The following is a 27,965-nucleotide window of genomic DNA, read 5'->3' as shown; positions in this document are numbered from 1 at the left end:
TGTACATGCTCAGAAATTAACATGCTAAACAGCAATTATATCTCCAGATATACTGGAGATACTTACTTTATACAGCCTATAAATTACAAAGCCATGTGGTAATTTGCTAGGAAAAAAACTTGGATATTCCCAAAGATTGAAGTTGCAAATTTACAAGAAATCTTGGAATATTACCCCCCTAACCACAATGGCCCTAATATAACGTCATACTGATATTTATTCTTATCGCATTTTTCCACAGTTTGTTTTTTTGTGGCATCATTTTGGTATGCTTTTTATATTTTTTTTAGTGCTGTCAAACGATTAAAATATTTAATCGAGATTAATCGCATTCATGTCATAGTTAACTCGCAATTAATCGCGCATTTTTATCTATTCTAAATGTCCCTTGATTTCTTTTTGTCCCATTATTTTTTCTCATTTTAATGGTCTTATCAACATGGAAAAGTGGATTGGCTTGCTTTGTGTTGTTTTTATTGAAAAATCCTCCATTGTCGCCTGGCTTTGACGAGGGGGCGGAGAATTGGCATCAGCTGTGTGCTTGGCCATCAAGTGGTATTTCAGACTGGACGTGCTGCGATGATAGCTCAGTTCACAGCGACAAAACACACAGATCACTTTGGTCTTGTCAATGGAACCATTTGGCAACTTTTTAAAAGTAAACTTTCCATTCAGAATATTATTGGCATCCATTTCGGCATCTCGCGCTCGCCATCCACTCAAAACTTAACGTCTAATACTTTTAAACAAGTGTGTGCCTGTTGTTTTTATTTCCAGTCTAGTTAGATCTGGTGTGGTGTTGTAGTTTTTCTAACGTTACTAGTTGTTGCAACAGCATGTGAAAAAAACTTCAAAGTGTGCTAAGCCAAAAAGAACGCTAATCTCGCGATAAAAAAATTGACGCCGTTAAAATGGGTTTAACTGATAGCACTAGTTTTTTTTTAAGTAAGAAAACCCCTACTCCTAAACTCTTCTGTCTTATCCTTTGATACCAGTCAGTTCACAAAAAGGCAGTGCGATCAGAGCCCCCCAACCACTTGGGCCTCTGGGGTCTTTTTTTCGTCAATAATCACATTTTTTTGTTTTGTATTTTCTGTAAAAATGTCCCAGAGGCCAAAAATGTGCCATGGCTCACTTTCCCCACTCATGTATTCCCAGCCAGCCTGCAAAATCCAAACCCCAGCAACCTTGCCATTACAAGCCTGTTTACATATATTCTCTCAAGGCTACATTTACTAAACTCATTGCACCTTTGTTGGATAAGAAATGAGAACCTGGATTTGGCCTATATATATATATATATATATATATATATATATATATATATATATATATATAAGCCCGGGCCAATTACCTTTAAAACAGGCAGGTATCTATGATAAAAAGATAAAAAGATTAAAACGCTCAAAAAAATAGCTAAACTATTTGTTTTCTTCGAATATTGCCTCCCAGGAGGCCAACACATGGCAAGTTACTAACTATTAACTCAGACAGGGTCCTTCTTCTTCTCCCACCTCCAGAAGCTTATTAGTATTTGTCACAGTACCCCTCAATGCTACTGCAGGATATTGAATGCTACCCAATTACTAAGGTGCTTATATAGACTTGTTTGTTCCTTTACCTGGCTAAAGTGTGTATGGAATCATAATGTTCCCAGCCTTAACTTTTAAAGCCGGCATTAAAGACCACATCATTCTGTTAAATACTGTAAAATCATTTCTAAAATAACTTTAATGTGATGGAGGAGACTTCTTTCTGATGATGCAGTATGACCAGGCTGAATTCTGCTCATTTGTCAGTAAAAAATGCCTTTGAATGTTTTTAAACCACCAAAGTCTATCACATTAATGGAACTGCTAATTGCAGTACCACTTTTGTCATCTGTAGACTTGATTGTCCATTTATGTCTGATTTAAACCTGTATTAATTTATTTTTTGGCCACTCTGGGGTAGCAGACACAAGCTGTGAACACAACAACTGACATAATATCACCTTTAGGGTTCATATGGTGAACTTAATAAAATTTCAGGTGTTGCACTAGAGTACCAGTATCTCAGACCAAAACAATTGGGCATTAGTCCAAGAATTAAACTAAATTCACTTTCTGTGAATTAGGCGACAATACTTGACAAGATATATAAACTAAAACTACTTATAAAAGAATTAACTTTGTTCATGTCTTGAGCCTTCAAAATAAAAGTACTAAAAAGTACTTCAGCAAATATTACGTGAGGAAAAACTCAACACGTGTCTCAAACGAAGTAAAGTATGGAGATTAAAAGTATAACGAGAGTAAATAACGAATGGATCCAATAGTTAATTTAAGAAGAGAGTTTTGGAAGTATAAAGTAAGAGGAAAAAAAAGAAACCAAAATTACTTGATGTAAAAATAAAAGCAGAACTAGTTAAAATGTCACAAACATGCATATGAAGCAACACTAATGGATTGTACACATTTCATATAGTGTTAGCTTAATTCTTGTTATAAAATTGTGTGTCAGGCATTTACCATTTGGAATAATACACAATTATAAAACAAAATCCGTTTTGAAAATACCTTACGCTATACCAGAATCTTACCCAAGGGTGACACTGTGGCTCCATCAAACATTCAAGCATTTTACACATGATTTTGTAACTTAGTCCAATCTGAAGATAGAAACATCAGACAAACATTACATTTGCTCATGCTGGATGGCAATCTGTTAATTTTGAGAAGTTGAAATTTTACCATAATACTCCAACAGAACTAAATCTATATCCGTGCAACTGTTGTTACTGCTTCCTAGACTGGAATGTCCACTATCAAAAGAAAACATCGTAATTTACACTTTAGAGGAAGGGGTGTCAGAATGCCAGATGTGGATTCCAGAGTAGTTTCTCTCTGGAGGTGGACCTGTCAGACTAAAAGAGATACACACATTTCAGGGATATCTAACCCTGATTTACAATCAAAAAGGCATTTAATTATCACACACGATCCACTTTAGGTGTAGGGTGCCGTTCTGATCTGTGGAAGAGGATAAAGCAAATTGACACCTAGAGATCCCATCTGTGAATCTGAAAAGAACCAGGCTTTCTTTGCAGGAGACCGTCGGCGCCACAGTCTCACCTCCTTTCCTGGGTCAAAAAGGTCAAAGGGAAAAAAGCCTTGAAAACTCTCCTGGTGGAACATAATCAAAATAATATGATGATTGTTGAATTAAGAGACAGATAAAGCGTCTCTTGTAGAGGAAGACGAGGACAAGGTCCTACACAAGTGTTGGTTTAGTTTAAAGAGTAAAATGTAAAATTATTCACAAAATGGGCTGCAATAGAGTGCTGCAGGAAATGAGTCCTAATACCTGGAAATAAGTTACCATTTTGGCACTTCTGGTTCCCTCACCTCAAATTCAATGCGTTTTTGGTTTTTGGAGAGATTTACAAGTGGTTAAATTAAATACGTCAGTAAATTCCCCACACTTGAATCTTGAAGCTTTTACATGTCTTAAAAAGGCGACTGCTGACTGCTAAATGAGACCTCAGAGGTTGTCTGTGACATTAAATATCAGCATGCTGAACACAGAGACTTGTCTACTCACTAGTCCGCTTTTACAGCCTCGTATTTATCCTCTTCTAAACTATTAAACTATTCTAACTCAAACTTTCCAAGTTGTAGATTTGTAAACTTGTCGAAGGAATTAAGAGTAATTTATGGGCTGGCCTACAAAAATATATCATCCCTGAAGCAGTCTGAGCTGGCAATGTGGCTAATCCTTGGAGACAAATGTCTGTTAAAGTAGAACCACTAAAGGTGCTTGGTTTTGCCACGGACAGGCTCAGATTGTTATGCGTCTGACCCAGGGGCGGACTGGGACAATAATTCAGGCCGGGAATTTGATACCATCCCAGGCCACCACCACCCGATTAACGCAAAACACCAAGAGTGAGTTAGGTTGGGCGCCTACTGCTGTAAGAGTGTAAAATAATAAAGCAAAGACTCCACATGCTATCTATAATCTATACTTGTAAAGTTAATTGTATACTGATCATTATATAAATTATTATAAGTATAGAAGCATCATAATTATTCTAAAAGCATAGCCTACATGTTTGGTTTGTAAATGAATTGTACCTGAAGCTTCCTGCTCTGACTCTTCACTGCTGCTGTCCACCACTGCCATGACAGCAGGAACTCTTGCAGCACTAGTGCTGCTGACTGTGCTGACACTGCTCCCTTCTCCATCTTTGTAAAGAAAAATCCAAATCCCACCCATAATTTCCCAGCTATTCAAATTCACCAATTGACCATTTTTATATGTTCATATAACAACAAATATGTTCTTAATCTCAATGGGATTTTACCTGGTTAAATAAAGGTTAAATTAAATAATATAATACAAGGATTTCAGTATTCATATAATTTATTATGTTGTGTCTATGTTAGTTAACCATATTCTAAAATTTGCAATATCCTTTGCTACAACTTAAAACATTTGTTTTATTAAGTCAGTTTTAGCCCATCAGCTTCCACAAAGTGGAACTAACGTTAGTGGGTTAGGGTTAATGAGGAGGTTAACCTCCTCATTAAGCTGGTTGTGCTGGGTAGGCTATGGTTGTGCGTCTGTTGTCACAACTAGTGTTTAATGTCTTACCTGCTCCCTTACTGACAAACCTGTCAGTTATTTTACAGCACTTCGCTGAATCTGTGGCCAGTGCTTTTAGCTTGTTAAGCCTCTCCCTCTCTGCTCCACCTTTCCTCTTGGGCTGTTGATCTCGCTCCATTTTTCAAGCATGTAGAACTACAGGTGCGGGAGGAGGGAGGAGGGGGGCGGGGGCACAACTTGGTGTGTGTGTGTGTGTGCCTGCAGTGCTGTGACAGAGAGCCTCAGAAAAAGAGAGGAGGGGGTGTGTTTGTGCCCAACGTTGCTGCTCAGTCTGTGTGAGCTTCAGGAGGCAGATACCCTAATGAGCCGCACGACGGATTGTTTATTTAAAAATCAAGACCCGAACCGAGCCTTCGGTCCCGACCATCAGCAATGGCTGAGCGGGCCAGTTCGGCGGCCAGGCCATCGGAAAATGTCCCGGTGCTCCCGATGGCCAGTCCACCACTGGTCTGACCACATTATGGAAAGGATCCCTACAGAGATAGACCTTTTGTGCTGTATTACCACTAATGCTTGCCACCAGACTCAATAAGCAAAAGTGTTCATTTAACCTTGCATATCATTCCTTCATTCAAATGAAAATTAATGAAATAAAACAAAACTCACCAAAACAGTCATTGTGAGTCTTTCCACTGTTCTTACAATCATCAACTCTGGTTTGGTCGAAATGAATCCTTAATTCAATGCCGTAGTAACAACAGTTTCAGTGGCTCTACTCAGCTGCTCATGGAGGGACTGTAGCAGCCGATAATGTAATAATGGCCAATAATGTAATACCTGCCAATAACGTAATAATTCTGGCCATTTTAAATGTAATAAAGCCAGTAACGTAATAACTTGCCAATAATGTAATAACGTTTTTGAGCCAATAAGGTAATAACATTTTGCCAATAATGTAATAAGTTATTACGTTTTTGTGCAGTTTGCTCATCAAAGATAGATATAGTGGATGGCATAGTCGTCATATTCATTCATCAAGGCTATGTATTATGCAGCACTCTCTCTCCTTAAATATGGCTGTAAGCAACCCAGTCTCATATAAAAACGTACCCTGGCTACGTTGGTCCAAATTATTAAAAGCGACATATTTGACATCAATCTACTGTAGTGCTGCGTTATAAGACACAAATATCGTTAAGACAAGAGATATTTAATTTTCCACTATGTGGAATCTGGGGCCACAACTATGCTAGGCGATAGCAGCGTCCATAGCAACCAAAACGTTTCAGTTTCACATTATTCTGGCGAGATCTGAAAAATCTTCACAACAATGAGCAAGCGAGTGATTATGTACATTCACTGAGTGAATATTATGAAAATAAGATATATATTTCTCGCAAGAAATGTAATCAAAACACATTTTTATGCAGAAACTAACTCAAAATATTGATTTTTTTAACTAAAAATGAGAGAAACGTCCGCCATGTTTTTTGTTCTCACGGCCGGGATCTTGAAAGTCATGTGACTTGGACGCAAAAGACTATGAAAAGAATAGGCATAAAAAATGTAACAGTCATACAATTTAAGGGCCATTATTGTAACCCCTCTACGTTTTTGCACTTTGGACCAATGTAGCCAGGGTAAGTTTTTATATGAGACTGGGTTGCTTACAACCATATTTAAGGAGAGAGAGTGCTGCATAATACATACCCTTGATGAATGAATATGACGACTATGCCATCCACTATATCTATTTTTGATGAGTGTAGGGGTTACACTACTTAATAACAAAGGTAATTAATCACTGAAGATTAATGATACACTCGTAAATGGGGCACCACCTCTGTTGTTTAGCTACTGGAATAATCCAGAGGAAATTATTCCACAGATCTAATCAAATCAATTTCAAATCAATCTATTCAATTTCAAAATCTGTTTTCAATCTCATATTTCTGAAGTAGGGATTTCTTTTACACGATTCATCAATTTCCCCGCATCAAATCAACCTACACAGACATGGACATATGGTTATATATGTTTATTAACTAAATTAATGCAGAGTAAATAGTATGAAATGATAATGTAAACAAACAACAACAAGTAACAGAATATGTGGACAATATATGAATTATTACTATTAGGTGATTCAGGAGCGATGGTGGATTTTGCGATGCGGCAGTAAGTTTAAAATATTACGACAGTAAATTTTAGAACTACGAGGCCCTAATCGAAAATTCTTCTAAGCTTAAACTATGTGAATCAAAGCTCACAGACAGACACCAGCTCTTTTTCATGGGTGTGAATCCGGCCATGTACCGGAAAGTCAGCCTACTTTGTTTGTAGATGGAACTTGGAAGGATTCCAGGCCCTTGGCTTTCCTCCTAGCTCAACTGCGGCTTTGCATCACTGATCCAACAGGCCGAAGGAAGTTGCGTCTCGTCTCTCGTCCAGTGGCCCTTCAATTCAAAGGCCCAGAATGTAGTTTTACGCTTCAGTGCGTTGGAGGCAGAGAGTCGCTGGATAATAATGTCTTTGTTCGGCTGGAAACGTTTGTACATCTTCTTGAGCAGTCAACTACTGCGACGTCCTTCTGGCTGATGATAAATGTGTTAGAGTGGTTGGTCTTCAGCTTTGATTGTAAACTAATTCAGCTTCTTGTTTAAAAATAACTGGAGGATGAAACGCTGGCCTGGTGAATTCTCCGTCGTCAAGTCCAAGAATTAAACTGAATTCACTTTCTGTGAATCAGGCGACAATACTTGCCGATATATATATATATATATATATATATATATATATATATAACTCTACATAAATTATAAAAAGAAGAAATTCGTTTGTGTCCTGAGCTTTCAAAATAAAAGTACTTGAAAAGTACTTCAGCACCGCAAGTTATTACTTAAAGAAAAATTCAACATGTGTCGCAAAACTAAGTAAAGTACGGAAATTAAAAATAAGAACGAGAGTAAATAACGAATGGATCCAAAACTCTTAGAAGGAAGAAAATTTAAGAAGGACAGAAGAGATCAGAAGAGAAGGAGTGACCGGAGTCTGTTCCTCATATATTTTAATCTGAAGGCGTATCCGGAAAGGCTAATCGCGTCACTTCCTTTAGTGATATTTTGATATTCGGAACTTTATTAATTTATTCCTATCGTCTCTAAAAGTTGCGAAATCATAATTCACCATTCACAGAACTTACCATGACTTAATACATAGTTCACATGTTTTAACATAACATAGCCGAAATTACTTGATGTAAAGGAAAAGTAGAACTGATTAAAATCATTAAATCATAATCATTGAACACGCATATAAAGCAGCACTGATGGATTGTACATATTTTGTATAGTGCTAGCTTAATCCTTGTTATAAAAATTATGTGTCAGGCATTTACTATTTGGAATAATACACAATTATAAAACAAAGTCCGTTTTGAAAATACCTTATGCTATACCAGAATCTTACCAAAAGGTGGCACTGTGGCTCCATCAAACATTCAGACATTTTACACATGATTTTGTAACTTAGTCCAATCTGAAGACAGAAACATCAGACAAACATTACATTTGCGACCTTCTCATGCTGGATGGCAATCTATTAATTAGGAGGAGATGAAATTTTACAATAGTATTCAATTAGAACTAAATCTATATCACTGCCAGAGCTGTTTCTGCTATCAGTATTGGAATGTCAGGGCTCTTACATGGGCCTCTCATAAATCACTTCTTTAAAACAAATGATGACAGCGTGCCATGTGAGTTTCAATGGGAGGTGGACCTGTCAGACTAAAAGAGATGTAAACACATTTCAGGGATATCTAACCCTGATTTACAATCAAAAAGGCACTAAATTATCAACCCATCTTTTGTAGAACAACAAGTGTTTCCCAAAACCTGAGTGTAGAGCATCATTTTTATCTGTGGAAAGAGAGCTGCAGTCATAAATAAAAAGAGGTGGATGACCACTGGTAATCCCATGAGTAAATCAGCAGAGACAGGCTTCTTCCTGTGGAAGGACTGGCACTTGGCACGGCCAAGTCTCATCTCCTTTCCTGGGTCAAAAAGGTCAGAGAAAGAGGCCTTTCTGAACTCTCCCGGTGGAACATAGTCAAAATAATATGATGATTGTTAAATTAAGAGACGGATAAAGCGTCTCTTGTAGAGGAAGATGAGGACAAGGTCCTACATGAGCAAACTGCACAAAAACTACAAAAAAAAAATTATTTCCAAGAAATACAGTCTTATTTATGTATTATTACATTATCGGCTGCAGTTATTACATTTCAAAGGATTTTTTTAATGCTGTGCCAATAACGTTATAACCAGCCAATAACGTAATAACTTATTACATTATTGGCAAAATGTTATTACCTTATTGGCCCAAAAACGTTATTACGTTATTGGCTTTATTACATTTAAAATGGCCAGAATTATTAGGTTATTGGCAGGTATTACATTATTATTCTAAATCTTATATATATATATCCTTTATTACAGTTACCAATTTACACAATCATTAATTTAGAGTCATGTCGAGTCTAAATTCTGCCTATGTTCTCCAGCTAGTCTCTGACTGTGTCTCTGCTGCTTGCTGCTGAGCAAGTAGTGTACAGTGGGTTTATTGGAGTTTTTGTAAAGCTCCCTGGAGTTGACAGGAGCTGCACAGTCGGGTAATGATTCTATGTGGGTTTGTCACTGTAATGGACACATTTCAAGTAGAAGTAGTCATGTGATCCATGGTTAATATAAAAATATTGATTATAGCCACTTTATGTTCTAAGAACACAAACACGCCATCTTTTTAGTTAACCCCATTATCCTATGGCAAGAGCCCACAGTGGTGTTCCTTAATCTCTTAAACCTACAATCAATGAAGCAGAGCCTGCAACTCAAGTGGGTGCCATATTCACATGAGTATTACTCCTACCGCATCACATATCCAGCACACCCTTTTAATCATGGCACTGTACTTAAGCCATCAATGCTTCGCTCACTCTTTTGCCGCTGTCTCTGCACTACCGCCACTCCCCACTCTGTGCTGCTGAGCTCCCTGTTGAGTTTCTTTGTGAGGAGTGATCAGGTCAGAGCCTAGATGAATAAGATATTCCATGCAAGTTGATTGGCTATTCGGATTTCTTTGGCCACGTGGGGACAGCGGAAACAAGTTGTGAACATTACATCACTGTTGAAGTTGATATGGAGAACTTGTTGGCAAACTGTTGTTTATTAATCTGTCATTCATCTGGAGTCATGTTTGTGTTCACATGATGAATGTTAGTATAGTATTCAGTTCTAGCTATGGTTTTGGTCTCCACCAACTCCTGAGAAAAAAATGTCTGGCTCTTTTCTTTCTACCATGTTCAGTAGTTCGTCTCTAACTGTGTCTATCTGCAGTTTGGTGCTGAGTGGACAGAGGGTTTTTGACAAAAGCTGCCTTCTGTGGCCGAAAGCAGTGAGAGTAAACTAAAACAATAAAGCTCTGTAAGGCTGAACAGAGCCAGCCATGTTTTCACATTATCGCATTAAAGCTTCACCCTTTCCGGGTAGGGATACAAATACAGATAATTTCGGTTGAACAGATATGGATACAGATGACAGTGTACTCGCTCATCAGTTGTCCTGGGGGACCCCATTCGAAAGCACCATATTTTTGCCTGTGCAGTTTTATAGATGGAACTATTTATTGAGCTCATGTCTGTAATGGTGCCTGATTTAAAGTATCACACACTATCTGGGGGATAGATGCACTCTGTCTCACTCTGGCATTTTGAAGGAGACAGACACAAATTTCCTTGTGTATTTTCATTTAAACAATTTGCTAATTAACTGTAACTTTCCTAAAATAAAAATATGAACAATATTATTTTAATTAATTTAATGATTTAAATAAATTAGAAATACATTTTGCTATGACTGTTTTTTTTTTTTTTACAGTAGTTTAGTAGTCCTTGTATGTTAAATATGTTAGTAGGATTTGGGTTTAAGCCATAGCCATTGGAATCTGACCTAACCCTGCTGTGGGTTGGTATATCATTTTTGGCATATTACATAAATTATATAGATTTTTCACATTTAGTATGTAATAATTTAGGTGTTGGTTTCTGCCATATTTTAATTTTAACGAAGAAGTCTCCAACTTCAATTGTCTTGGGGACACGGCTAGTATTGTCTTCTCATGGAAGGGGCACTTTCCACAGTGTTCAAGTACTAAGAGTGCCATATTCCATTACTAACATCATACTTAATAAAAAAGAGTAAACAATAGTTTTTATGAATTATTATTTATATATATGCTCTCAGTATATACACAGTATATACACAATAGGCCTATATCTCAGAATTACATTTAGTTATGTGAAGAAAACCAAATGAAATTGTTAATTTTAAACTTTGAAGACCTGAACACAAACTAATTTCACAGAGCCTTCACTCTCCGATGAACAGCCTCATCCTGTATTAGAACAATGGCCAAGTATCAGGGAGAAGAAAACACTGCATTTCTCAAAAAAGTATCTATGCTTGTTTAAAAAATTCAAATAAAATTAAAATACAGGATTGTATGAAGAAAATCCTAACAATATCAGAAAAACTCATCTCTAATGCAGTATTCACAGGAAATTATCTAAAAAAAACTAAAAATTCATCCAAATTGCTAGTTTTACTGAAAGGTCCTGCGGGTACTGCATTCTGTATTTGGGTTAATTTTCAGTTGTTCTGTATGTGTTGGAATACAATATTATATACCCATAAAATATGTAATTTAGTCAGGGGTTGTCAGTTTACTGGATGATAGAAGAACGGTCTCAAAATAGTTGGAAACCACTCGCTTAAACCATCGACTTGTTCTGTATGTGTGTGATGGTTTGACCCTCAGGGGGACCGGTTTGTTGTTGACATGTGTTATTTTTATTATGACTTATTGTGTAAATTATTTTCTTTCTTGAGACTCCAGTTTTGATGGTCTCCACAGCTGTCCTGATGTGTGGGGTTTATTGAACATACCATGTGCAAAATCTCACAATAAAACGTCTGAAGACATATTGTAAAACTTCATAACCCGTCTCAGAACCATATGGCTGAAGCGAAGCAGATAGAAGCCTGACACATGGTGCGGCAGTCTGCTTTTAAAATGACAAGCCCCTGTACGTGGCAGTCCAGCTTTGGACTGCAGTTTTCCATCCACCGGTTTGAAGACTAATGATAATGTTTTAGGAGCACTTTGCAGCATAATGAAGATGTATCTCCATGCCCAGTTGGAGCTGTCTGAACTTCATCAACGTTTCAAATCAGCTAATCCCACTGCAGGAGCCGTGCTGAATAGGAGCAAAAAAAAAGGAAGAGCATCAATCTCTCCCCGCAGAGTGACACACAGTGAAAGAGCGGCGGCACAAATGACAGCTTCATTTCGGCACAGCCGCCGAGATGGGCTAGTCAGAGGATTGGTGTTCAGACGGAGTCGTCTGGCCTGTGCTTTAGTCATAGCAGCATGGATAAATGTCATAGTCAGTGCTCAGGCAGGTGCTGAGGGGCTTGACGTTGTTCCTTTGGGGAGAGTGATAGTATCTGACAATGTGCTTTTTCACCTCCATACCGCCCTCCTCGCCTCGTTTCTTGCCATCCCTTCATACCACTAAATCAGCAGCGTTTGCTTGGAGTCCAAACACACCTCACTTTTCTTCACTGCCCTCCTCCCAGAGGACCAAGACAGCCTAGTTTCTGTCATCGTTATCAGCCACTGTCTCGCAGCAAAAGGTTTGATGTGGTTCTGAGGTTAATTTTGCTCTCCTCAGAGACTGGATGTATGTGTGAACTATGCTGAGGCTTCCTGTCTGCAGCTGTAGTGGCAAGTCACGGTGCGCTGACTGTGAGTAACATTAGACTCTCTGGGGTTTATAAAGCCTTTCTGCAGTCATGTCTACACAAGCGTTGTGTTTTCCAAAAGTTCTCTCGGAGACCAGTTCAAGACCAGTCCATGTTCTTCGTATGTGGATAGCTAAGCTGTTAGTGATTTCAAAGCAGCTACTTTCATTTTGTGTTGATTCTGGTGGCTCCTGTGGACAAAAATGGTAGTGTTTCCACCACCTTGTTTCATTATTTCATTATTGCATTAAAGCCCCATTATGTAACTTTTATATCTTAAAATAACAGCTTCAGAAACAAATTTCCCCCCGGAGATCAATAAGGTATTATAATGTATTATAATACCTTGTATTATAATAATGTGTAATAGTGTGAATGGTGCCTCTGTCACTCCCGCTTTGCCCCTCCTATACCTGTTCTTGCACTATGGTAAATAAACTGTACTTTAAAGTCTTCTGACCACTCAAAGCACATTACACTACATACCACATTCATCTATTCACACAGTGATTTCAAAGACCGTCGCAAATAGATACTAACTTATTTATACACATTCATACACTGATGTACAGCTTGTGGCAGAGGTGAAGAGACTGGATAGGACATTGACGGAGGAAGCTAAGAAGAGAAAAGGAGAGTGAAGCTTTCAGACAAGAGTAAATCTTGGACTGGGTTTTAGTCGTTGGTAACAACTTGGCAAGTTACATGCTTATCATAAGTAATGTAATCATATCAAATGCATGTGTACAGCTGACCATATTCTATTGTAACTGGGGTGTCAAATCGCAGCAAATACCAAATCTTACATAGTGATCCTTTAAACCCCATTTAAAGAACAGGGTCCTGGACAGCTTTGAGCTTCCCCAGGGCCCAGTAATAAAATATTTGGACATATCGTCCTTCAGTTCTATTATTCCATATGTTCTGAAAAGAGATAGAAGTCAGAATATTAGTTGCAGCCTGTGCAGCACTTTCCGCACATTCCACTCCCCCATTAGACTGTCACCTCCCAGCTGCACTTTATATGCTTTGGCAGCAGAGATCATTTCATCAAAAATGAATTCATAAAAAAAAAAAAGGCTCAGGGCATAACAGAGGACGGCTTTCAAGGGGAATCTGAATACAACACCTGGCCCAGTAGAAAGAGGGAAAAAAAAAAAAAAGGCCCACAGCAAAGCGTGTCTGTCCTACCAATGTATCCTCAGGACATTCCGTCCACAGAGTTTACCCTTGAGGGGAGACAGGTATTACGGGAAACGCCAGCAGAAAAATCATCCCAGTAGAAAAACAATAAGACTTTTATACCCTCAGCAGAAAAGATCTTAGTGGTTTATTAGCAAAAGCATTTGTTATTAACCCTGGCAATCAAAACTGTATTGATTTTCTTCTCTTTACACAGAAACTAATAGTATGATGGCAGATCACGTACTGCACTCTGGATCACTGCAGATAATTACAATATCAGCCGTCTGTGAAATCCAGATGCTGATATTCCACTCAAACTTGATTATCCACTAAAGCGCACTAATACAGGCTATAGGGTTCCTAATGAGTGACATGGTTCTCACGCTAAATCTTCTCTCGCAGTTTATCATACTGCAAAAATATGATACAAACAAGGAAGTAATCGACACAGCAGGTAAATGAAAGTATTTCTAATATACAGTGAAATTGCTGTAGGCGCAATCATGCAGACAGTCTGAACACATCCTGCTAATGAGCTCTGACACTTTGCTGAAATTTAATTGAAGCAGAGGTAGAAGTATTGGTGTAAAAACCTGCTCAATAAAAGATAACTCAGTTACAGTTTTTAATTCAAGAGCATTATTACCTTTATTTAATGTGCGACTTAAAAAGGTTGAGAGGACTGAGGTTTAATTAAATTTTAATTAAAATATAATAAAGTGAATAATGAAATCAGAGACTTTTCTCTTTTTGTGCCTGACGGACTGCCGCCATTAAATACACCACAATCAATTCACATTTGAACAGTTTCTATTCTATTTGACATTAAAAAAAAAAAATAAATATATATATATATATATATATATATATATATATATATATATATAACATTTCAGACTCTTGTATACATGCAGTTAAAATTATAAGTAGTTAAAAAACTACTTGGTTAGGATTAGGAAAAGGAGTAAGTTATGCTACATATCTGACATAACTTAAGTACATGCATAAAGCGTAACTTATATAACGTACCTGACGTAAATTATTTACTTTTTTTGGTTTTACATGAGACACGAACAGCGTCCTGTGTTTGAGCCTTCCATTCAGCCCACCTCCTCCGTATGCAGAATTTGTTGCTGTCTATACAACTTCACCTGACACTGATGGTTGGCACATCCACAGATAATGCTAGAGATACTTAGAGCGTCATATTTTAAAGTGGAGGGTCACTGACCAAGCAGCGGTATTTGAGGACTTGGGAGTGAGACTCTATTGGTATGATACTGGCTGTCTTGTGTTTGGAACAGCCTTTAAAAGAAAGAAAAAAACTAAGCCTGCACAGTTAATCACAATAGTATCAAGTGCAAGTTTCCCAGTCCCACACTGTACTCCCCACAGGAGCAGAGTCTGGGAGCTGCTTTTTTCTCCTCCCCTCTCCTCTTGTTTCTCCCCCTCCCCCCCACCCTAAAAAGTAATTTCCCCCGGGGATTATTAAAGTATTTCTGATTCTGATTCTGATTCTGCAATATAGAAATTGCAGAAGCTGCAATTTTTTGATAAAGGTAAAATGTGTTATGTGTATAAAACGGCACATGACGAAGGACGCTCTAAAAAGTAATTCAATGCACACTCATTGTAGTACATTTGTTGACGTCATTTTATTAGAAGTTGCACTAACTCAAAAAGATTAATGCAAATTGTTGTGTTTTATGTTTTTTTTTTGTGTTAATTTTTTTTTGTTGAGCCAAAAAAAACATGTTTGTCACAACAAATGTCACATCATTATGATTTTAATAGTTTTTATTTATTAGTAAAAATTGTAAATTGTGATGATAAAAGGTTCATTCCCACTCTGTTCTAATCTCAAATCATATCGCAATCACGGTATTTGTCAAAGTAAACCCTATTTGACTTTTTTACCATATTATGCAGCCCTCGAAAAAACCTTTCCTCTGGCAGCACCAACAATATTCCTCTTTTGCGTCACCATATTTGGTTTTGTGCACAGAAGAGCCCTCTGTGCTCCTATGTTCAACGTTTGGAACATGTTGTGGAATTTGTCTTTTAAGGCAGAAAAATTCTGACACATTCATATTTTTGCTGGAATGTCAAGAGGCGTCCCAGATGCGGCATCGGTTGTTGTCCACTATGATGAACTACAAGGGACAAAACAATAAATTGTCATGCCCGACTGTGATTTTCATTCTTAACACCATACGTCTGTTGAGTCGCGCTTATTAAATGGCTAATGTTGTGCAGTCTTAACCTAGAATTTGGTCCACCAATTGCATGACAAAAAGAACAAATCTGTTCAGTAACAGGAGTGAATGTCATTTGTTGCCTCTATCCTTGTTATTCTGAAATCACAGAGGAGGGAGCAGGTTGAGCCTCAGCAGACTGTAACCTCTGTCTCTAATATTTTCAGCTCTGTCTCCTCGCTGCCCTTCAGGCCCTGCTGCTCCATATTCAGGGGTGTTAGGTCCTTGGGCTACTGCCAGAGAGGAAACATGATTTTACATTTATAAACCGTTTATTCAGTAAGGGCAAAAAAGAGATGTCTCTCATGCAGTCGGTGTGGGAAAAATGTCACCGCTTTTTTTCCTCCCCCCTTTTCTCACCAGTAAGCGTGCGAGTAAATCTGCTTAACGGTTTTTCTGCTGTGGCAGTGACACTGTGTCCCGTTGCCCGATGCCTTTGGGCTCGGGTGGGAGATGTGGGGAGAATTTCATATCAGTATTAAGCACACTTATCAAAGAGAGTGAGAACACGGCGGGGGGAGGAGGGATGACTGAGCATGAAAGAGAACAGCTGATAAACTTATTGTCCTTTGCCCAAACCACTTAGAACTTTACTTAACTTATTTTAACCTGTATCATGATTACAGTGTATCATTAGTTTTATTTATTTACTCAGATGGCAGCATGAACCCTTCCTGTATTTGATTTGACCAACATGTCACTCACACATTTTGAAATAGATTACATTACACAAATTTTACGTAACACAAACTACTTTTAAAGTTAAAAACAATTCTTGATGAAGCAGCTCGTAATTTTAAGTGACACTAACTTTATTTTTTAAGTTAGAGAAACATTCTTGATTAAGTACTTTTTACTAGGTATTTTGTTTTCACAGTACAAATAAAAATGACAAAATAAAGTCAGTGTCACTTAAAATTTAGTTACTTGATCAATAATGTTTTTTATTGGTTACAAAATTGAGTTAGTTTTACTTATGTACTGATGTAATCAGTTTCAGCATTTCTTTTAGTTAAATTAACTGGTTAATCTGGTTTTACAGTGAAACTAAAACAAAGTGGCAGGCAAACTGTCTCCAATTTTCAATTTGTTCAATTCTTTTAACTTTATCCAAGGAATCAGATTTTCAGTCAAATTCTAGTGTTCAATTCAAGACAATGCCATTAGAATGTTTTTTTCTCCTTTTTATCTAAAATAAGCAATATTTCAGTCTTGGTAATTGGACACCCCTCAACAAACATAATTATAATCCATCATATTTCCTCATATTTTGAAGCAGAGGTCCACTGGCCAAGCGGCTATATTTGACGGCTCGGGATGGAGTTCAAATTCCTTCTGATAGAAGAAAACATCTGTAATATGAAATTGTATACAGGGCATTAGCAGACAAAATAGAGGGTAGAGGTATTCCCATACAGGGTGATTACCCAGCACCTGCATTATAGGAGGTTAATTAAGTTTGTGTACTTCCATTGAAACATGTTAACAACAACACGTTTTGATGTCCATTTTTCAATTAAAGAGCAAAGCCAGCAGGTCGCTGTCTTCTCACTCTAGCACAGAAATACCAGGTAGGGAACTAGAACCAGACACTTAAGGTGCAGGTAAGTTGAGGTAACGTTTAAGATGTAATATGCTGGAGGGATTTCATAACACAGATAGTGTGAAATGCCAAGAAATCATAAGCTAAATCGTGGGCCCACATGGTGCTTCATATGTGCTGTGGGGGGGTGGAGGTGATGAAGAGGCCCATCTTTCTCAGGATCTAGCACTGGTTGCCGATTGTTGTTGTTAAGGGGACAGCAAGCATTTTCTTTTGACACCTCCCTGTGTCAAGAGGATTTCTTGACAGTAACCATCTGAATCCAAGTAGTGTGCTCGTATGTATCTACAGCATCTAAATTAGTATGGTTGGAACACTTGTCCCTCTCTGTGATTTAGGCTGATAAGATGTCTGGAGTTTTTACATAAAAACGTCGCTTTGTTCAACTTGAGTTCATCTAAGGCTGCAGACTGATCTATATTCAGGGTTGATTGGGAGCACAGAGTTGTGCTGAGCTGCGTGGCACATGGTAAAGAAATTGTTTCCTCCCTTGCAGGCTATGGATTTGCCTGTATGCAGCGGGAATAAAAGGGGACTTGAAATGACAAGCGCTGACAGAAAATGATGACTAATGTGCCTGTGGAGAGTGGATACGTCACTGAACGCCGCCAAATCGCAGTTGACGTGACAGTTAGTTGATGTGCTCCCTAAACCAATCTACACCTGAGATACACAACAATGTACCCTCCAAAAACACAACACAGCATATGTTCCACTGTTTGCACCGCACTGTGCAAAACTTTTCTACAGCAGAAGTCATTTTATAGAGATCACAGTAGCACTTTATAGCTCAATAATAATACAATATCTTTGTAATAGTGTTTATTATCTGTAATAGGGTAACAGTAATATGATTTTCTCATTAACATGTTATTAAAAGGCTGTAATGTAAAGTGCTACTGATTTTATTGCCAGTTTGCTATTTTATAAACTAAAATAGTCCACTACGACAACATAGAATATTCCACTACGGATTTGAGACCATACACTTTACATCAGTGTTTCCCAACCTGGGGGTGGGGATCCCCACTAGGGATTGCCAAAGCTTCAGGGGGGGTTGCAAGGCCTTCTTGATTCTAAGATGTGTAATAAAACTAAATGTAAATATATACAGTACGCTGATTTCTCTGCATTTAGTTCACTTCTGTGAAGAAAAAATAAATATAAAGTAAAGTAGAGTAATTTTTTTCAGAAAAGAAAAGCAGCCTATTAAATATGTAACATTATTAAAAATCAAAAAATAAATAAATACATACAAATATTTGCATAAAATGTTCCCTAAACTGGAAATGTATCCAAATCAAATCAGTTTTACGCAAGCTTCTTGTTACTGAGTTCTGAGTTACTGAGTTCACTGTTTGGGTTCATTGTACAGTTTTGAATATAATATAAAATATACATAAAACATGTCACTGAGTCAGGGAAAATTATCACTTTTCAATGATTGAAAAGGGGGCCCTTAAGGAAAAAGGTTGGATTCCCTGGGTGCGCAGAGGACCAAGACGTTCACATGCCAGGCCATTAATGAAATAATATTGAATACCTATGAAAATACATGAATTTGAACATGAGACAGACATTATTGTTCCACTTGTATATCTCACAAAAAACAAGCTCTAACTGCTGGGTTCATGAGAATTCTCAGGAGTTAAAAACAGGGTCACAGGCTAGAGATGGTTGAAGAAACCCAGTTATGAGTTTGAGATTTGTCACACAGCTCCCGTCACTCTCATTTTATGTGAGTAAATGTAGTCACATGAACAGACAGCGCGTGGTGACGAGTGCTCACTGGAGTTGATCTCAGTCAGATCACGTTCAGAATCCAGAGGAGGCGTCAGTTTGGTTCGGGAATGTAGTGAGAGACTTCTCTCAGCGAGGTCTCGCTCTGATTGCTGTGCTCTCATTTGGCCAAAAGAAGCAAACTAAGTGGGAGAGAGCACTTCAGAGTTCCAAGTAACTTCTCAGAGTGAACAAGGTGTGAAAACGCCTTAAATCTCCCAGACGCCTCTTCAGGGGTCGTGCTGTCTATCAGCGCTTTTCCCTCCTCGTGGCTGACTTGCATACCTAATCAGCTCTTATTACTGAAGCCGGTTCACCTTAAAGAGGCTGACAGGAGCGCTCAGCTGTGCCACACTTCCCTCTGCAGGCACAAGAGGAGACCTCCACGCACAGCCGTTTTGTCTCATCACCGCTCTGCAGTGTAAGCCTGAATGACATATTAGCATGTATGCTGCAGGCCCCTATAAACTGCAAACTGTGCTATAATCCCTGCTGCTCACGATTTATACTAGATTGTAAATCACCTTCATTGTGCCAAAGTTATCAAACTGTGCCTGGCCAATTTTACTTTTAATAAAGAAAGGATGGTTTTTAAGACACAAGCAGAATAATGCAATCACACGGGGTGCTCGTTGATGCATGTGGATGAATAGAACAATCTTTAGGTAACATAAGCATGAAAGTGAGAGAAAATAGGAGTCATTTTTCCCCCTGCTCGTCCTCCATCAGACAATCTGCGGGTTGCAAAGCTTTGGATCGAGCTGCAATATCTACCATAAGTGTTCATATCAGCCAGTATCAGACAGATCCTTATGACTGAAGAAATGTGAGGCATGCAGCGCTGGTGACAGAGGAGCCAATCAGACGCTGCCGGCAGGCTTGTTTTTGTGAGTTCTTTTTATTTTTTATCTTGGCCTCGAGTTTAATTGTGTTTTTGCTGTCTCTGCAGTGGCCTCAGTGTCAGGTGGAACAGATGTCTGAATCGCAGTCTGACATTTTAGTCTCATGAAAATATACAGACCCTCAGAGCCTTTCATTTGTTCAAGTATGTTCTTTTCATCAGTCACACACAATAACAACGGCGGTGGGATTGACAGGAGGCATCGTAGGACCGGTGGAGGTGAGCCTTAGGGCTGGGGAAGACTGTGACTCACTGGCTACCATCATAACAATTTGAGGAATGCAACCAAAGTTCTATGACACTTTATTGATCCCTGTGCAGGAAGTTCATGTTTTTTGCATGCCCGACTCACTGGGAGGTGAGGACCGGGTCAGCTGTAGAGCATTGCCCCTCAGAGCTGCTGCAGATTCAGGGTGATTCAGTCAAACGTAATGGCCTTTTTTTCTTGCCAATTTTGCCAAAACATGATGTGCTGAAGGAAGGAAGTCACTGAGAGTTGCTAAGTACTAACAGCATTCACCTGAACTAATGCTGCATTCATGCCATGTTGGCAAAACAGGAACGATGAGACAACCTGTTATTCTCAACTGCAAACATTCATCATTACTCTGAGATGGTTTCCCTAGTAGTTTTTCACATAGTTTTTCTTTTCCATATTTGTAGAAATGTGTTAACAATTGGAACCAGAACCTCTTTTTAAAGTAGAATTGATTGTATTTGTGTGAACACTGGATTTTATTTAATGTAATTGCCAGTGACAGTGGCTTTCCAGCCATTTTGCAACCACTTTGTCAACACTAGTTCTTTTCAAGCCATCGGAAACCCAAATCCACAGTATTTAGCTGTGCAAGCTATCTATAAAGTTAGCACAATTTTCAATTTTCAATCCAAATTTGAAAATAATGTTATTTAACTTTTGTAGACATTCCTGATATTGGGTTTGAATTGGGTGTGATCTAAAACATAAGTTAATTCTGTGAATCAATAAAAAAATCCCCCTCAGTTTTCCCACCCAAAAAGGTGCAACAAAAGCGACGACTGCTCTGGCTTAGTTTGCCTCTGTAAGTATGAGCCAACTCCTAGCTTGTGAATATATAGGCTAAATAGATGTAAATATTAGTTTGGTACCCAACCACTGTTAAACACAACCAGACAGTTTCTGAATTCAAATTTCTCTCTTTCCTTCCACTAGCATTAGCTTATTTAGCTTGTTAATGAAACAATTACCAACTCTGGCTTGGTCTGAGTTAGATGTGAAAAAAAATGAAATTCCAGCAACAGTTGCTGGTCTACAGCTGCCTCGGCCCACAGCAGAGATGGCTTCAGTTTCATTGGAAAGGGCTTCCTGAAGTAAAATGGTGAAAATATCCTAAATATAGCATATATATAAATATATAGAGACTGATGTTTTTTTTTTTTTTACAATTACCACTCCCCTGTGCCGGGCAGTACTCCGGTCCTGAGGGCGATGTCTAAACAAATGGTCTTAACAGCAAAATTAGCTATTTCTAAACAAGATTTTTAGGAACACATTGTGAAAATGATCCTTTTGCACACAAATCCGCAAAAACTATTGAGATTTTTGTAGTATGCCAGGCCAGTAGGTTGCGGTGTAACGTTGCAGTTCAACACCACCAACCACCACGCACTTGCGTAGAAATGCTTCCCTCTACAGTGCAGTGAGTATAAATAGGAAGAGAAGATGGAGAATGTACACCCGAACACAGATAATTTTGTCTCAGAGAGACCGTGGATTATAAGGCTTTCAAATTTCGGACCCATTTCTCCAGCAATTCAAACAAAATGGCTGGAGTGATGGAATTCCTGAACAAAAAAGATTATTTCTAGAGCCCAGGTGACCTCAAAAAAGGCTGAAAACGCAATAGTCTTGTGTAAGTGGGGCTGTGTCACTTTGTTAGAGCCTCCCTAATAAAAATAAAGAAGCAACACCCTTGGTGTCTTACGAAAGAATACTCAACACACCTCTGAGAGTGCTTTCACACCTGACCTGTTTGGTACAGTTCAAACTAACTGTGTTTACCCATTAGGTTCGGTTCATTTAGGCCAGAGTGGAAGCTGTTATTTGAACAGCCGTACCAAAAACCACCTGGGAAGCTGGGTCTCAGTCCAAGCAAACTGTGCTGTGGTTTTGCTTGTGGTGAGAAGGCAAAGTGGACCAACCACAGGATAGGACGGGTGAGGAAGAAATCTCTGATACAGAATCGCAATTTTAAAAGGAGCAAAGCAAAGTAGGAGGATACTTTTTTTTTTTTTTTTTTATCCATTTGAACTTTGAACTGTGTCTATATGACTATGTGAGTATATTTATTATGTGTAAAAAACAAAACAAATGGAACCTGTTTTTCCTTTTGGTCTAATGGATGTTCGAAGCGCTGATGTTACACGACTAGCACTTACTTGTTCTTTTTAAGACAGTTTACATGGTTCTAACGAGTAAATCAGTTGACTGGTAAAGTAATTACAACTGAGAAAATTTCACATTAGTTAGCCCAACAAAGTTATTTAAACTAGTAATTCTGAGGAAATATATATACAGTATGTAGCACTGGTGGTACATAGTCCAATTTTGAGGTACTTGTTCTTGAGCAATTACATTTTTTGCTACTTTTTTATTATCCTGGTTAAACCATGGTCCCTTGCCATAGAAAAATAATGTAGACAATGTGCATGCGTTTTGTCAATCAAAATCTTTTCACAAGCCATAACTTTTCCTGGTAAGACCTGAGGTTTTACTAATACCTAAAAGAATCATTACCATCCCTTAAGGTTTTATGCAATTGAAAGGGTGTTCACTAGACCATTAAATAGGACAAACCTTACACATTGGACACACGGCATGTATGAACAGTGCTTGACAGTTGCCTCGCTGAACTGCTGCAGCTTGCACACCTGTCGTGTCCACACAGAGAGCATTTCAAATTTTATTTTAGGTCTATGACATATTATACAGATATATGATTATTTCCTTTTCACTCTTTTTCTGGGAAAGGCACACTGCTCGTGGAAAAAAACATAACTCTCTAGTGAAGCGGTGCCACAGCCGCACCGGCAACATGCCTCTGATGCAACAGGAGATCTTACTAGTCCACTCCACTCATACAACCCTTTTGTTCAGCAATGAGCAAGACAGCTAACTTTTTGCCTGCAAGATTGCATTCAGCTGACAAACAGTAAATATAATATGACAGCAAGCTATCCAGCCATGTCATTGTCCCCAATTCAATATCAAGATTTGGTTGTGTGTTATAGTCACCATCCCCATGGTGTTCAGAGGATGAGCCACTGAAGGTCTATACTATTTCAGTACGTTAATTCAGACCTGTGAACAGACAGTTTCACTGGAAATACTAGGTGGTGTAGTAGGTGTTCTATATCTGGAATTAATGGACACCCTGCAGCCAATCAGAATGGAATATTCATCCAGATCATGGTGTAATACAGATGAATCTACCCAACAGCATATAAAGTAATTAAAGTTGGCTCCAATAGCTGCATCATTTAAGTGATATACATCAATAATTATAATGCAATAATAGAATATATTGTTAAATTGAAATTAAATGAAAGTTAAACTTTGATTGCAGTAACTTTTTTGCTATTGCTACTTCTACTTAATTAAAAAATCTTAAAGGTCCAGTGTGTAACATTTAAGAGGACCTGTGGGCAGAAATGGAACATAATATGCATAGGTATGTTTTCATTACTATATAATCACCTGGATATAGGAATTGTTTTCATTACCTTAGAATGACAGAGCGAGCGGGTCATCTTCCACGGAGTTCACCATGTTGATTCTACAGTAGCTGAGAAAAACCAAACACTGGCTCTAGAAAGGGCCTTTTGCAAGTTCCGTGGCCACCATAGTTTTTCCTACTCACTTCACAGCCCATTCTCATTCCCAGGTCTTCAATTATAGATGCCAGCAGTGTTTATTTGGTTTTTTATCAGCAATGTCACTGCCAGATGCAACTAAATCCTTCATACTGGTTCTTTAACACTGATCTTCCAGCACTGCTATATAGAATGGATTTGAATGTGAAGACCAAACTAACTTAACTGAAAGACAGCTAATTTAAAATCTTTTTTTTTTTTTGTTTTTATTTTCCAGATCAAGTAAACCACACTAAAGGTGTCAATGCAAACCAAGACACTGACTACTTTCTTTGCATTTGATAGGGTCCAGACTGGAACCGAAGCAGAAACTATCTTCAAGCAGTGCTGATATACTTGCCCCCAGTGATAAGAAAACCTCCTGTTGTAAACCTGTTGTTGGAAACATAATAGAAAAATATCCAATCCTGGGTCCCAGCCCAGTGCCAGTATCCAGTGGCTGCTAGATTGGCCATGAGCAGAATTTAAAGCCCATGAAATATGGAAAAGGGCACAGTGTTGGCCTGGAGCCTGGCCACCCACTCAGCCCTCAGGCAGGGGTCCCAACCCATCACATCTCTGCCTCCTTCCCTGTGTGTGTGCGTCTCCCTCTGCCTATTCACCTCCACACACTATTTGCTAAATTGGTTACACACTGCTCCGTCATTATGATGAAATGAGCTCTGATTGCCCAATGCTTTGCCAGGTAAAATACATTTGTTATTCTATTACAGCATGATAGACAGGGTTGCCCAAAGATGAATGCAAAAAAAGTCTTTAGCATCACAAGGTTTGCCAGGGGCCATTTTGGCTCTATTCGGATGGTTTTTGCCAAGTGGCAGGATGGCTGCCAGTTTCCACAGCAATCTCCGCCACCTGTGATGGATGGCCCAGTGGGTTAGGCTACACAAACGCAGCTGTGATTGCACAGAGCCATAATGGAGGAAAAGGGGGGACCTGTGAGCAGGAGATAGACAGAGGTTTTATAAGCTTTCATATTGCTTTGAGCTGAAACATTGAGAGCAGATTCAAAGCTTGGAGACTGTGGAGAATTAGCTGCGGTCAACCATAGCTGGACTAGTTTGCTCTGTGCCCTGACAGAGAAATAATTGAACAAAAACTTTGAACTGCTTTTTTTTGTTACTTTTTGTCAAGCCAAGCACACAACATTGAGGATTAAACACAAATCCACTGCATTTGTTAATTAAAGGGACATGGAACTCAATTTAGAATTCATTTTTTACAAATCCGTGCATACATCATTGCACATCTGAGGCCTTGTATAAAGCATCTAAAATTCTACAAAACATCCAACAACGATCAGAAATCCCTGTAGTTTAATCTCTTTCTCAGGAACTCTAATATTGAGAAGACCACCAGAACTTTTAAGGAAAGTTTAATATAATTTAAATTTTGATAGTTTTCTATATCATCAGAATATGATTAGGCTTTGGATTATTGATCAGACAAACCAAGACATTACCATGGCTTCTGGGAAACTGTAATCGGCATTTTCTCAATTTTTCTCTATATTTTCCTCTTTTTATGAAAAAAAACAACTGGCAGAAAAACTGATAATGAAAACAGTTCTCAATTCAAAGACCCAATTCATCATTTTCCACTGAGTTCCATGGCCTCAGACTTGTAGGTGCTCAATCTCATTCCAGTAACTTCACACATGGTGAACATGGCAGGGAGGATTGCTTCCTGTGATTACCAAACAAGACATTCAGCAGTGGCAGCATTTGACAGATATATAAAAGTATATATATAAAGCTATTTGGCAAAGTCAATCGAAAAAGTTTACCTGAGCTCCAACAATTCCAACAATGGAGTCCTCCATTGTGTTCTGCACTAAATCTTGTTTACCAGTCCAATTTGTTTTGTAGCTAGTTCTGGTGAAACTTGCACCAAATACAAATGTCCTTTTCAATGACATTGGGAAATTTTAGTGTTGGTTAAGTGTTTTGGTCCTTTTTGCGTATCTGTACATAATACTAGATTCACAATAAAACATGACAATAAAAGTTTATTTTAGTCTAGTCATAAAAGGCCCTGGGATAAGCAAGGCTACATGTTTTACAAACATTTTCAGTTCAGCAAACGCATCTTCTTAGACCAGGCCACCTTGGGTGGATTATTGTGTGTATTTGCACCAACTCACATCTTTCTGTTGACTTTGCATAAAATTCTGTCTGAACCAAGTGATTTCACCTTTTGGTTTGTGGAGTACTTTGTTGAAGCCTTAAGTTTGGCATTGTAGTTTTTGCCATGTTGGTTAGTTGCAGCCAGCAGCAGTGACATACTGCACTCACTGGCTGGGCATTTGACTTGCATGAAACAATGGTGGCTCACCTGGTCACAGTCTTTCTCGTATCATGGATAAACGGTACACCAGAATCTGTCTATGAAAAAGATTTTTAGGTGAGAAATAGTCAATGCAGCAACAAAATCTGGATCCATATCTGTATCTGATCAGCACTACCTAATTTGACAGTTTGATCTGAGTTTGGTGCGTTGAGCTGGACGGACTCACTGAGAATGACCTGTCAATCACAAGGTAGTCCCAAGCCAAAGCATACACTGCTTTATGGTCTGTTTTACTCTAAATTGGGCCATCATTTACTAAATAATCATCATGCTGTATGGAAGAAGACTGAAACTAGAGAGTGAGACCATAAACTCATCAGGAACTGTTTACTGAGATAATGAATCAAGTGAGAAGTGAGACTGTATGCTATCAGTCTTTTTTTTTTTTTTTTGCAGACAATGGAGCTGCCCCCTGCTAGCTGACCATTAAAACACTTCTGCATTGGATTCACTTCACAGACCTAAAACTGTCCACTATATATACTGTCAGTAGTCCACCTTAAAGGGAAGTGCTAGACAAAATCCATGATACCATAATAATATATATTAGAAGTAAGAGGAGGTGAATCCTAAACATAGATATTAACCTAATTATATTTCACAAGTATGAGAAGAGTGAAGTGCTAAATCAGTGAAGTAGTATTTTAAGTAACTAATTAGCCTAATTACCTGTCAATCACATCAAGGCGACACCCAGGAAAGAGCAGTATTCCATATTTGGACACATGGTGGAAGACTGCATACGTTTTAAATCCCAGCTAATAAAGATGATCTAAGTAAAAAAAAAAAATAATAATAATAGTTATTGAGCTCACCATCAGAATAATTAGTCATGGTTTTGAGTTTCCTTTACTTATAATGTGGTGTTTGCCAGTTCGTGCCAGTGGCTGAACTCAGACAGACACTGAGGTTGAACACTGGTGTAACATTACTGTGTCTTTTCTCCGTAGAGGGACATGCTGGACGTCAGTCAAATCATGAAGGATCTGGCCAGTATGGTCCATGAACAAGGAGATGCCATAGGTAAGATATTCTGTGTGTAGTTGTTTTCACTACTGTCCCAATTAGCAAAGATAACCATTGTGGTCGTGTTTTAATTTGATGTGCTTGATTAATAACACAAGTTTGAAAATTCTGCTGGGCAAAACAAAACCTTTTTAACCTCCACCTTGCTGCCACGCTGGAAGATTTTTGGGCGAGAAGGAAAATGCTCTGGGTTCATACAAACAGTGGCTGTTAGAGAAAATCCATTTAGACACCATGCTATCTGTAAACGCCTCTCCACACCCTGCAGTGATTTAGACTTGGCAAAACAGAATGAAACTTAGCACACAGATATAGGGCAGATATGGAGGCTTTGCTGCTAGGTCATAATTCTGCCATCAGTTACGTCTGGCTCCATCATGAACATTCCCTATAGAATTGGCTGTTGCTTAATAATGTCAAACAACCACGTACACAGAGACATACCTGAAAAATGTTGTTGTGATGGGCTTGTAGATCAATTCTGAGTTGAAGTGAAAGGTCAGATG

General features: G+C 38.4%; 1 protein-coding gene across 2 annotated transcripts in view; it reads left to right on the top strand.

Moving 5' to 3' along the window:
• tsnare1 (T-SNARE Domain Containing 1) overlaps positions 1-27,965 on the top strand; it is a 200,351-nt gene that overhangs the window by 112,201 nt on the left and 60,185 nt on the right. For both annotated transcript variants that reach the window (XM_051407353.1, XM_051407354.1), the window contains exon 9: positions 27,384-27,456. In XM_051407353.1, coding sequence (XP_051263313.1) covers positions 27,384-27,456 — 73 coding nt within the window. The remainder of the gene's footprint in view (positions 1-27,383; positions 27,457-27,965) is intronic.

This window comes from Dicentrarchus labrax, unplaced genomic scaffold (assembly GCF_905237075.1).
Source record: "Dicentrarchus labrax unplaced genomic scaffold, dlabrax2021, whole genome shotgun sequence".
In the NCBI taxonomy this organism is placed as follows: Eukaryota; Metazoa; Chordata; class Actinopteri; family Moronidae; genus Dicentrarchus; species Dicentrarchus labrax.
This window is presented reverse-complemented; position numbering and strand designations above follow the sequence as displayed.